Raw genomic sequence first — 13,534 nt, 5'->3', positions numbered from 1 at the left:
AATGATTAATTCAATGTGAGGTTATGGTTAAGGAGGTTTTAGATTTATAGAAATTATGTACTTTTCATTAAATTTTAAAGATAACTTTAATGAAACCAATGTCAGTGCTCTAATATATGTTCTTATGTTTTTTCTTTTTAATGCTATTCTTCAAGCTTAATTTTCTCATTCTACCTATTAATTATTATGTTGTATTGTACGTGATTTTTCATTTGGAAAGTTAAATACATTTAAAATGTGAAATATCAGCCAATATAATTTAAGGACAAAATAAAAAATAAGAGTAACCTTATACTTTTTTTTAAAGTATATATATTACTTTTTAACATTGGTGTCTGACTCTTAACCAATCAAATATTTATCATGATATAATATATATATATATATATATATATATATATCATGATATGACATATGTTGTATATAAAATGAATTAGAGTCCAGTCCATTATCAAGAATACAAAGAAGAGATAAATTCAAAAGAAGTTTAATGAGATATCAAAATGTAAAAATGATATAATGATATAAAGCAAGACAGACTCTGGCATTACTCTTAAGTCTAAAGAAGGAAGAATACCTTTATAAAAGGAAGGGATCTCTATAGATCTACATGTCTCTACACTCTCTTCATATCCTCTCTTTCCAGATTTCTATAGAGGCAGTATCTTCTTCAACCACTCCTTAACCCTACTTTCTCTATTGGGAGGCCATGCACGAGAGATTATAAAATTATCAAATATAGTGGATTCAATCTCAAATGACCTATGTACATAAGCTTTTATGTCAAATCACGTAAATTTTTATATTTTTATCTCTATTTATATTTAAATGCTTTATTTATTATTTACTTCATAAATAAGCATCCGAACACCTTATCAATGCCCAAGTCACAATCATGAGCGATTCGAAAAAATTGCATCAATTAACAATACATAATTTTTAAAACTTTTATGATTAGCTCTACCATATTTTCACCCAAACTTTGCCTAAAAGTTATTCATATGATTAATATAAAGCAGTTAAGGAGGGTTGGCAATTTAATGTCTATTTTAGAACCGAAATTCCTATGCACACAGTACTCGATCTTTAGCATCTTCATTTTAAAGTGTCAAAAGCTGATCGGCTAGATATATAACTACAATATCCCCCACCCCATGCATGAGCTACAACTTCTTCAAAATCTTAAAATTAGTTATGAGGATTATTGCGCGATTAGTTAAAATTAAAACCAGGCTATGACTCTAATTTGCGTGAGATCATCAATTGATCATGTTGTTATATATTCATATATAGCTATACAAACTAATGAATATGTCTTTCGAAGAGTAATTTGGTCCTATATATATGGAAATGCATGATTTCATGGTCACAAATTAATTTTTTGGGTAATAAAATCATATAAGCTACATTAATCTAATGATTCTGCCATAAAAAAAAAAAAAAAAATGCTGTAAACTAGGCTCGCATGATAGTACAGGCAGACAAGCTTTTTTTTTTGTTCGTTCTTTATTTCTGGGATCAATTATTAACCTATATATGAAGTTGTGCAGAAAACAATTAGGGTCAGGTCCTTAACGATATGGACCTCCAATGATAAAATTAGGCAGCCTAGCTAGCTAATGTTGTAGTACTTTCATTCAAGTTTCACATTTATTTAATCAATTATACATATATGTTCGCATATAATATACGACCGTGTTTTAACATATATAATATATAGCTAGCTAGCCCCATGCTGCAGCATGCATGCACAGATCAGCCAAGCTCATGTGAACCAGAATGGTGCTAATTAATTATGATAACTCGAAAAATAAAAAAAAGCTGAACATGATATTGATGATCTTTTCGGAGTTCGGGTCAAGCTGGATGAAGGAATTTATTTATTATTATTATTATTTATTTTTGGGTGGTTGTTTGGTATAATTGGGTGGTTGGGTGGGGGTGTTAAATGAATAGTACTGTCTATATTATATGTTTGTCCAGTCTTCACATGGCCATGGTGTACTCGAACCGACTGACTCGCTTTACCGACGTACGGTTCTTTCGTGAGTCTACTTAATTTTTTCAGTCTTTGAATAATGCACGTTCTTGTTTTTTTCCTTTATATATATAAGCTAGGGAAATGATATTATTTATATGTTAATAAAACACAATGGTTACAGTGAGAGGAATTAAGTAGTTCTCGTTACGTACATTCAAAATAATTGAGATTACAAAGAAAAAAAATATTTATGACGAATTATTTACGATAAGAATATATTTATTTTGATAAGAAATTATTATTTTTGTAACATATAACTGATTACAAATAAACGTTTTCGTGAATTAAATGTTGGGTTGCATGTGAAGACTGGATAGTGAATAGGAAATCGAGAAGCAAAGAGTTCGCTAGACTGTCGTTCGACCTAGAGCTCGAGAGAAGCTCAACCCGTGAGTTCACTCAAGTCTCACGCGAAATCGAACTCAAGCGAGATAAAAATCCTAGTGTTTGCTTGAGCTGCGCTCGACATACCGCTCGAGCCAATATTAATTGGATGTTCGTTCGAGGTGCGCTTGACACACTACTCGAACAAAGGACCCAATTTTTACCAAATTAGGATTTCCAGGGCCGTTTCTATTTGTATGTCATATTTTGACTTTATTGTATACAATTTTAATAGTTTTCAGTGAGAATAAAAGAGACAAAGTATGAGTGCATATTGTGTGAGAGAAAAAGCCTTGGAGAGTATGAGTTGAGATTGAATGATTGTAATCTCCTTTGATTAATAAAATTTTTGTAGCTCTATGAACGTAAATATGTTGCCGAACTACATAAATTGTGTGTGTCGTGTGATTGCTTGATCATTGCTCTAATTTGTTTGCTATCATTGGTGCGTGGGTTTTTTGCACAACATAAAGGGTTTTGAAGAGTTAAGGTCCAAGTTAAGGCAAACAACTCGTGCCATGACTAGCTTGATTGTGGTTTCTTGCATTAATAAACTATCGAGATTTGGTGGAGTTGACGGAAAATGAACTGACTAAATGTAACCTAGCTAGCTCGTTCATCCCCAAATGTCTACACATGGTGCATGCATGGATGCAATGTAGGCTTGGTCATCGCAATGGTCTCATCGAGGGGCCGGACTAAAATTCCGAGCGTCAACATGCCAAAGATGGAGTAGTACTAGAACAAAGATCAAAAGGCTAGGTATGTACTGCCTGCGCTGTCAAATGAGGTTGCACGTACGCGATCGATCGAGAACCAAGAGCACCAGCAACAACGTCGGCTGATCTGTATATATCTTAACATTTTACATGCTAATAATAGGTTCATGTATCGTAACTTGTATACATGATGAGGCCGCCATAGATCATGATCATGAGTATATATATTGAAAATGTTGCTATATACGAAACATTGTTTGTGTATGTAATAGTAGTACTATACGTATGATTAGATAAAATGAGAAATTAAACGCATTGATTTGATGATTGAAATCGATCGTTTTGGTGTAAACATGTATAGATCGAGACTCAACCATGACTTAATTGTAGACCGGCCCACCTTACCAAATTATTGGTAAGATTTAATTAAAACCTTATCAGCGAGTATATATGCATGAGTCATATCATTAATTCGGTGGCAACAATTAATATAAGTGGCCGAGAGATCAGCTCATGTGCTCTCTCAAGTCTCGTTTGTTTACACAGTTTAAATAAGATGAGATAAGATGTTTTATTGAAAATTGAATAAAATATTATTATAATATTATTTTTTAATATTATTTTTATTTTAAAATTTTAAAAAAATAAATTATTTATTATATTTTATGTGAGAGTTTAAAAAAATTATAATAATTATATAAGATAAAATGAGATAATTTGATTTTTAATAACCAATCCATCCCTAATTACTGTCTTTATCGAGATCTGCATGACAAGAGCCCATTGCCTATTTGATGAGAATTTAATACACTTGAAAAGCTAGCTATCCCAGTTTTTCAACGTGCATTAATATCTTCATCTACCGAGCACATGGAATCAATCACCATAAATAATTTCTCTTGAAAATTTCATGCATGAACCATATATATATATATATATATATATATACATACCAATTTTATTGTATTTTAATCTTCCTGTCCTAATTGGTTACGTCGGATGGCCCATGCAGGTTACGCAAGAGATCAAATTGCTTATAAATGTCCGGATGATATATATGTATGATTTTTCTATATTATATATGTATGTATATATATATATATATAATGCATTTTGCAGGCCCATAAATCTTAAAGACCATGTATCTTTATTTTCTGGAGACTAAACAAGATTTGGTCTACAACCACCTTGCTGTTGGACAACGCGCGCGCGCGCGCGCACACATATATATTCCTTGATATGTAGCACACTACAATATTAGAAATGTTTTTTGGACGAAATATTTTTTTCGTCCAAAAAAACTAGTTTTCGTTACAAAAAATATATTATTTTTGGTGTAGTTGGCATTTGTTTGCCAGAGAAAAAAACCTGTCGGACTACAAATTATATATATATATAGTTCGACAACAAGTTTAGTTAAATATTAAGGAAAGTAGTGATCATATTCTAATTTGAGTCGATCGTACGGAGATACATGTTTTATTTCCTGTAATTAGTGCCTGCTGATCTAAAAATGAACTCGATCTATTATATCCTAATTTGAGGCATTAGTAATTTGACATATTTTGTCTGCTGTATAAATGCATCAATAACAAGCTTCTATATATATATATATATATCTTGCATGCAATGTTTAGTTTAAGTTATTCAACTAATCACGATCATTTAGAGCAATGTAGGGCTTGATATAAGTATTAATTATATAATATCCTGGCCTGGACTATTAATTCTAGCTGCTACTCATGACCACTGTGTTTATCATGACGCATGGTGCGTGATCCTCATAACAAGATGATGACTTTAATAATCTGGTCTAGATTTAGCTAGCAAACTTTGGGTCCATCATGCTCGAGGACTACGTCGTACATGCATGCATGCTCATCCGACTGTCCATATCATTTCCCGTGTGACATGTAATCTAGCTAACCATCTTCGGTGCACTTCTAATTTGGTGCAGTAGCACGTACCGTACCGTCTCCCCGTCTGTGCCAGCTTGAGAGTCACAGCGCTCAAGATTACGCAACAGTACACACGCGCATGACACACACACACACAAACACACCCACACACACACACACACACACACACACACACATATATATGATCATGAGCATAATTCTAAGATAATTTTTAACCAATATAGAGATGCAAAGATTCTCAGATGAAAATGTGTGCTGCGTATGAATAAGGTAGTACTTGTAACTATCTTTTTCTTATGCATTTGCATGTGGTAAATAACCACCTAGCTAGAATGGAAAATGGTGATGTAAACCATACCTGATCTTCAACCAAAGGAGAAAACCAGATCCAAGTTTCAGCATACTTTTGATTAGACTTGAGAGTTCATGCACGTACGCACTAGCTAGATAGGTAGTAGGAAGAGCCTAAAGATGGAAGCTCTAGTCATGTGGGCAGCAAGTGGATGCATGTGAGAGTTGCTCGCGCCTATAGATTTGCATGTCGTTAGGGTTTTCTTTATGTGAATGGCAGTGGGAAGAGTGGTTTAGCTGTAAAAGATAAATGCACCAAAAGCGTGGTGGTAATTGTAGGGGGTGAATTCGTGCATTTATGTGGCGATCGGTTAGTGGTTGAGACCCATTAAATGCAAAGGCAATGGGTTCCATCTAGTATAAAAATCCTCATGCCAGTAAAGCTATCATCAAGAGCTAGGGAGTTCAAACTTCTCCTAAATACATTTGAGATGGGTCGTGGCACTAGGAGATCAGTTGCTCTGTTATGCTTACTCTGTCTTCATGTTCTTACAGTGAGTGTGATTGCTAGGGATGTAGTGAGTGTGGGTAAGAATGAGAAAGAAAAGTTTCTAAACGTTGGGGATGGAGGCGGATTTGGAGTTGGAGGTGGAGGTGGAGGTGGAGGAGGTGGTGGTGGTGGCGGTGGATTTGGAGGTGGGTATGGGGGAGGAGCTGGAGGTGGAGGTGGTGTTGGTGGTGGCTTTGGCAAGGGTGGCGGCATTGGTGGTGGGATTGGTAAGGGAGGTGGAGTGGGAGGTGGCGCTGGTGGTGGCTTTGGTAAAGGTGGTGGCATTGGGGGTGGAATAGGCAAGGGTGGTGGCTTTGGAGGTGGAGTTGGGGGAGGTCATGGTGGAGGGTTTGGAAAAGGTGGGGGAGTCGGCGGAGGAGTTGGTGGTGGCATTGGCAAGGGTGGTGGTATTGGTGGAGGAATAGGCAAGGGTGGTGGCTTTGGAGGTGGAGTTGGTGGTGGTCACGGTGGAGGGTTTGGAAAAGGTGGGGGAGTTGGTGGAGGAGTTGGTGGTGGAATAGGTAAGGGTGGTGGCATTGGTGGTGGTCATGGTTTTGGAAAAGGTGGGGGTATTGGTGGAGGTGCTGGTGGTGGATTTGGTAAAGGTGGAGGCATTGGCAAGGGTGGTGGACATGGAGGAGGTGTTGGTGGCGGAATTGGTGGAGGTCATGGTGGAGGGTTTGGAAAAGGTGGAGGTGTTGGTGGCGGAATTGGTGGAGGTCATGGTGGCGGGTATGGAAAAGGTGGGGGAGTTGGCGGAGGAGCTGGAGGTGGCATTGGTAAGGGTGGTGGTATTGGGGGTGGAATAGGCAAGGGTGGTGGCTTTGGAGGTGGAGTTGGTGGTGGTCATGGTGGAGGTTTTGGGAAAGGTGGGGGAGTTGGTGGTGGAATAGGCAAGGGTGGTGGCATTGGGGGTGGAATAGGTAAGGGTGGCGGTGTCGGTGGTGGCATTGGTAAAGGTGGTGGGGGAGGCCTTGGTGGAGGCATTGGGAAGGGTGGTGGCATTGGTGGTGGTGGCGGCTTTGGAAAAGGTGGTGGCATTGGAGGTGGTGGCGGCTTTGGAAAAGGTGGTGGCATTGGAGGTGGGTTTGGTAAAGGTGGTGGATTTGGTGGCGGCATTGGAGGTGGATCTGGTGGTGGGATTGGAGGGGGATTTGGCAAAGGTGGAGGAATAGGGGGAGGTTCAGGAGGTGGGTTTGGAGGTGGAGGTGGATATGGTGGAGGTGGAGGAGCAGGTGGAGGTGGTGGATTTGGTGGTGGAGGCGGCTTTGGTGGAGGAGGCGGTGGTGGGATTGGACACCACTAATTAAGCATCAGATTGTGCGGATCTATTATTAATAAGTAATGAATGTAATAATCATGTGTCCTGGATTTCTTATTTTGTTGAAGAGTTTTTAGTTATGTTAGTTGCATCTCTTGCCAATGAAGACAAGCATGCACGCCTACTCAGTCTGTTGTAAGTTATTTCTACTTAAAATGTAAAATATAAATTGAAAAATAGCACATCTCGCACATTTTCATTTTTATAATATATTTTTGTGTGCCATTGCATTGCCAATCACACTCTCTAAATTTAATGATATATATATATATATATATAGTGTATAAGAGATACATTTAGAAATACAGTACATAATATCGGAGTCACATGATATACTTTTGTATCCTCAAATCTTTCTTGTGATAAAAAAAATATATTTCTTCTTGAATAATCATTGGACATTGACTAATCTATGCTTCTATTAGCGGATGACTAATAGTCTAATATATAGATTTTGGAGATACCGAATTTTTAAAATCTAATTTTCCGTGAGTCTAAAGGAGAGGGAGAGATTAGCAATATTTATTTATTGAACACAGAATATAATTTGAAAATTTTGTTCTGACAATTATAAAAAATTATAATTGTGTCTCTCTCTTTTACGCTTTAGACCCTAAAATAGTGGCATAGAATGAAGTAGATCCATTGTTTTGGCTTGTCACTAACAACTCTTTAATGCACAAAAAAACCAACACTACTCCTATTATTTAGGGCCATGAGGTTCCTAGAAAAGGGACTTTCATTTTATTTTAATCACATACCTTATAAAACTTGTATGTATATATAGCAGCTTTCACACCAAGATAATCACAAATGCTGGTTAGGAATAATGTAAGAGTGCATGCATCCTTGATCAGGTCACACGATCTTTACACCACTTCATAAAAGCTGATTCATTCTTTCTTTAATAAATCAAGCTTCATCGAATTTTCTCAATTTCAAAAAAAAAAAAAATCTGCAATATGTTTCAGAAATCGAGCTAAAACAATTGGCTCAAAATATGCAAATACAAATGCATAAAAATATGGGATGAGATAACACCACATTAGAAGGCCATCTTTAGGCACTCAATTTCTGTAGGTCTTTCAAAAATATCAGGGGAATATGAAATACAACACCTTTTCAGTTGGTATTATTGCTGCAAGTACCTGTCCATCCATCCAAAAGGCAATGCTATTGCTAATCTATCACTACCTGCGTCTTCTGTTTAAAGGCTTGAAGTATGTTCCCCCAAAAGTGGATGAATGACCTTGTGAAATTAATTACTAGATCTCCAAAACTTTCCTTGTTTCTTACCTTTTCCAGAGCTCGTCACCAAGGGGGAAAAATATGGAGCTGGGGGGCGGGGGGTGGGGGCTAGAAACATACTCCCAGAGCTCAAAGCAATTTCTAGGCTTACAACAATGAAAACTGTTCATTCAAACAGAAGATCTAACAGAAAAGCAACATTTTTTTTAAGAATATATATAAGCAAAATGAAGGAACTTAACACACTTCATAAACACAGCCAAAGGCTTTTTTGTCAAAAAGAGATAAATGTATAATGGCCACATATTACTCCTTGCGAAGATCTATTCCCGCCTTCTTAGCAACAGCATCCAGGCCATTCTTCTCTATGGTTTTCAATGCCTTGGTTGATAACCGCAGTTTGACATAGCGCTTACCAGCTTCCCACCAGACCCTCTTGTACTGTAGGTTCACAAACTGCAACTTCTTTGTCTTATGATTTGAGAACGAAACCTTGTTTGCTCTGTTAGCCTTCTTCCCAGTGAAGGGACATATCCTACCTGAAGAAACAAGCCATTTGTTATGAGATTAGTTCTAACATAAGCCACTCAAATGGTTATCAATTTTAAACACTAATTAATGTTATAACAATTATCAGAAACAAAAAACAAAAGGCAACAATTGATAACACTTCCAATATTAAATCTCTTGATTAACATTAATATAAAGTTACTCAACTCATCTCAACCTTAATCCCGACAAAATTGGGATCAGCTCTGTGGATCCATTTACAACCATGCCAGTTTCTCTCTCTCTCTCTCTCTCTCTCTCTCTGACACACACACACAAAAATTTTCCAACTAGCATTCCATCCAAAGATTACCCTTTGGGTTGTTTGGATGTTGAGATGGTTTCATCCCATCCCATTCCATCCCATCTCATCTCATCTCATCTCATTATATCTCAACATCCAAACACCACCCAAACATACACTTTTCTTCAATTTTAAGTTTTCAACTTTTTCATCTAATCATTACAATTTTCCCAAACTTCTAAACAAAACACAAAAAATAATTCAACTTTTTCAAATTTCAAAACAAAAATTATATTAAAAAATTATATTCTAACAATATTTTAACTCTATAATATTTTTATTCAACTTTCTCTCTCTTTTCCCAAACCTAATAAAACATCATAACTCAAATAATTTTATTACTATTCATAAACCATGTTACTACTATTCACAAATTTCTCATGTCATCTCATTCACCAAACATCCCCCAGTCTAGTATGTTGCATATATCCTCTTTCACTAATTCTACTTAAATTTTATTTCACGCTCTGTACAACCTCTTTTTTAAGTCCAAGTTGGATTAGAACGCTCTTCTTTATTGGCACATCCGTCGGTCTTTCTTGCCCAACATCAAATTTCCATTTCCCATATTTTTTTTCACTTAAAAGGGGGCAAATCAATCGCCAGCTTCGAGTGAATAATCTTGTTCCTTATCTTTCCTAGAACTTACATTTACCTAAAATCAAATGAAATATAAGTTGAGAGGGAAAAAAAAAAATTCTACAATGCAAACTATAAACATACATTACGGGACCGATCTCAAATCAAAACAAACTTGGGCATAACACTATCAAACTCGCACATCCCCCATTTTTTTACTTTCAACCCATAAATTATCAGCTGAGACATGAATCCATAAGCAGCTAAACACAGGGCTCACAACAAAATAACATTGTTCTTCTATTTTCAAATTCCAGGTATGCAAATGTATGTGCTTGTATGAGAGTTGGAACAATAGCTAATTGCTGTATGTAAGATTTCAGGGAAAACAAAGAAAGAGAATTCTTACGGGCAACAATAGGTTGAAGAAGATGAGGTGTGGAAGGGGTGGAGAAGGGTTGGGCAGCGTCACGGTGGTTGTACGAGATTTTGAGGCCACCCAATTGCGAGGTCACGAACCCCAGCTCCGACACCGCCTTGGTCCTCCAAGACGGTACTGACAACGATCTCCGTAAATTACAACAATCTGTTCTACGTAAGCAAAAAGTGTTTCCAGAAAACACTCCCGACGTTGCCGATACCGCCGACGCCATTGCTTCGACCTCTTTCGAGGATGTTTTCGGGATACGAAGAGGTAATTTGAACTGAGGTCGGAATGGATAACGATAAACGATTGATTGTCAGATTACATTGGAGCCTCTGGTTCTTTTTTATCAGTGTGGGAAAGCCTTAACGTGCACTGCGGATGTAGTGGATGTTAACCTACTGGACAGTTTGTATGGGCCGCTGAGACGGATGCCCAGTCCACCAAGTGAGCCCAGATCAGACTTCAATTTATTTAAGAACAATGCTATGGTTTTATAAGTACTTAAAAGTTATTTAAAATAGAGTAATGCTATACACCACACCACCATTCTATTTTTATTTTACTATATAAGATGTGACATATTTATTACCATTATATGATAAAAAATCATCTAACAAAAAATTATTTAATGACGATAAATGTGCCACATCTTATATAGTGGGATGAAAATTGGATAGTAGTGTGGTTTGTAGAATTTTTCTTTAAAATATGATTGATATATCAACCAATTTTTTTTTTTTAATTTTGTAAGAGAATAGAATCTCAATTTTATTGATTATCCTCACTTCTAGCGGAGAAAACACGTGATTACAACTGAATACCTGGATTACATATCATCCTAAATTTTAAACCCAAGTATCAAAATGAACTGCAAGAACACAAAGGAAAACTGCTAACCTTAATCCAATAAGAATACCCAACAAATCGAAACACAAAAGTGCATGCTAACAAGACCCTCAAAACAAGACAAAATAAAGCATAATTTGTACAACAAACTGTACAACAAAAATGTTATCGATACTGTATAACTTGTAAACCTACTTGATCCATTCGAACAGCTCTCATAATGTCTTTTGGAAGGGCTATATTTGGTATTAAATATATACTATGTACCTCTTGTGCCCAATTTAGCTAATTTGTCTGTAACATGGTTTGTTTCCCTAAAAGAATAATAAAAACATACCACTATCGAACGAGCCGTCAATCTAGCCTCTTTCCAATATCACTTACTACACCAAGCAACTTGCTCATCTTTCTCCCACCAATTAACCACTAGCTTAGAATCTGTTTCAACCTTTATGTGATTAATATTCATTTTAGCACATAAACTAAGACCATTAGATGTGGCTCTTAGGAGTGGTTTGGATTCAGAAATGAGTTGAGATGAGTTGAGATGGTTTGTGAATAGTAGAATAAAAATTGAATTATTTATTATATTTTATGTGAAAATTTAGAAAAGTTGTTTTAAATTTTGAAAAAAGTTGAATTGTTTATTATATTTTGTGTGAAAATTTGAAAAAGTTGTAATGATGAGATGAGATGAGTTGAAATGGGTTGAGATAGGTTACGAATACAAACGAGACCTTATTTCTGCAATGTTGTTTGAATTAATACCATAGAACCTAACAAAAGCAAAAATCATATGACCATTCTCATCTCGAAGAATCCCTCCACCTCCACTCCGACCTGGATTGTCCAAACTACTGTCATCAATGTTAAGTTTAGCAAATCCATGAGTCGTGCACATCCATTTCAATATCTGCATACTTTTTCTGGATAGACATCTTCAGTAAATCGAATTGTTGTAAAATCACCTCATCTGAGCATTTGGTGAAGGGATTATTCATTTTTGTGTGAATGAGTTGGGCTAGAAAATTATTGATCTTGTAGCATACTTGCTCCCTAATTTGAGCAACCCCCTCCATTCTAGCTTTACATCTATATAACCACATAAACCAGCTTATTAATGAAGGAAAAATGCCAATCGCAACGTTGATTTGCAAAACTGCCCGAGCCTTAGATAGCCATTGCTAAATTTTACCATGCCCTGTATTAGTAGGAACAGGATTTAGACCCAATATTGCCTCGAACAAATTCCAAACAAAGGATGAAATCTCTGCCAAAAGTAACGAATGGTTTAAAGATTCACAGTCAGCCACTTGACAACATTCACATTTAGAGGCCATCGAAATATGCAACTTCAAAATATTCTGGTCAAAAGGCAGACTATTAAACATATATTTCCACATAAATATAGAAATTTTACTCAAAATTAATTTATGTTAGATCCATTTAGCCCACGATGCTTTTTCTTTAGGATCATGGTTGTCGTTCCAAGCTGAAGAGGTCGTAAAGTTGACATTCTACTCCGCTCTCCATATAGGAATAATATCAAGACCTGAAGAAAAATAAATTATTGTAACTTCAGTTCTTCACATATGGGACTCTCCACTATCTCCTGTATTTTCTTCCAGTTACCTATCAACCAATGTGACTAAAATGATAAATTCAACAATGAAGAACATCATTTTTTTCATTTAATATAACCGTAAGAGATGTTAATGTATCAAAATATATTTGATCATGTTGCAATTTCAAATGTCCCTTTATATATGAATTATATCATATTCGTCATCCTGGGTATATTTCCTAATGATGCTTGAAAAAAAAAAAAAGGGTTGTACCTGTGATTTTGTTTGCACCTAAATATTTGGATATTGTCAAATCTACAAACAAACTTCCGCAGATAATTATACGATTAAAATTATAACTAAATCTGGGAGAAAATCTCTTCAAGTAGGAGCAAGATCATATATATCCAAGATCATCCGCAGGATTATCATCACTAGTGCAATTCTATATATAAATTATCCACAAATTCATGTTCCATAAGAATTTTCAAATTCTAGCATTTACAGGCTAGCTCAAAAACTTGAAAAAAAGTTTGCTTGAATGAAAATTTTGATAGTAATTTTTTCACTAGAGTTTGGACTAGGGATTCATTTGTTTTTCCAGATGAGATGAAATAAGTTGAGACTAAAGTTAAAAAGTTGAATAAAATATTGTTATAATATATTTTTTAATATTATTTTTATTTTGAGATTTAAAAAAGTTGAATTGCTTATTTTATTTTGTATTGGAAGTTAGAAAAGTTGTAATGATTAGATGAGATGTTTTCTAAAAACAAACGAGTCCGTGTTCT

At 35.8% G+C, this 13,534-nt stretch overlaps 2 protein-coding genes across 2 annotated transcripts; one reads left to right on the top strand and one right to left on the bottom strand.

Annotated features, from left to right (window-relative positions):
• Nucleotides 1–5,810: 5,810 nt before the first annotated feature.
• On the top strand, nucleotides 5,811–7,435 carry LOC108981265 (glycine-rich cell wall structural protein-like). The gene has a single exon (XM_018952373.2). The coding sequence runs from the start codon at nucleotides 5,846–5,848 to the stop codon at nucleotides 7,208–7,210; it is 1,365 nt and encodes a 454-aa protein (XP_018807918.1). The 5' UTR covers nucleotides 5,811–5,845; the 3' UTR covers nucleotides 7,211–7,435.
• A 1,167-nt stretch (nucleotides 7,436–8,602) lies between these two features.
• LOC118343937 (50S ribosomal protein L28, chloroplastic-like) lies at nucleotides 8,603–10,751 on the bottom strand. Its single transcript, XM_035683242.1, has 2 exons — nucleotides 10,315–10,751; nucleotides 8,603–9,012 (listed from the first exon to the last, which is right to left on the bottom strand). Exons 1-2 carry the CDS (start codon nucleotides 10,556–10,558, stop codon nucleotides 8,780–8,782), a joined length of 477 nt encoding a protein of 158 aa, XP_035539135.1. The 5' UTR covers nucleotides 10,559–10,751; the 3' UTR covers nucleotides 8,603–8,779.
• Between the last annotated feature and the right edge of the window lie 2,783 nt (nucleotides 10,752–13,534).

Source organism: Juglans regia, chromosome 12, assembly GCF_001411555.2.
Source record: "Juglans regia cultivar Chandler chromosome 12, Walnut 2.0, whole genome shotgun sequence".
Taxonomy (NCBI): domain Eukaryota; kingdom Viridiplantae; phylum Streptophyta; class Magnoliopsida; order Fagales; family Juglandaceae; genus Juglans; species Juglans regia.
The sequence above is the reverse complement of the archived record's forward strand: the minus strand, read 5'-3'. Positions and strand labels throughout refer to the sequence as shown.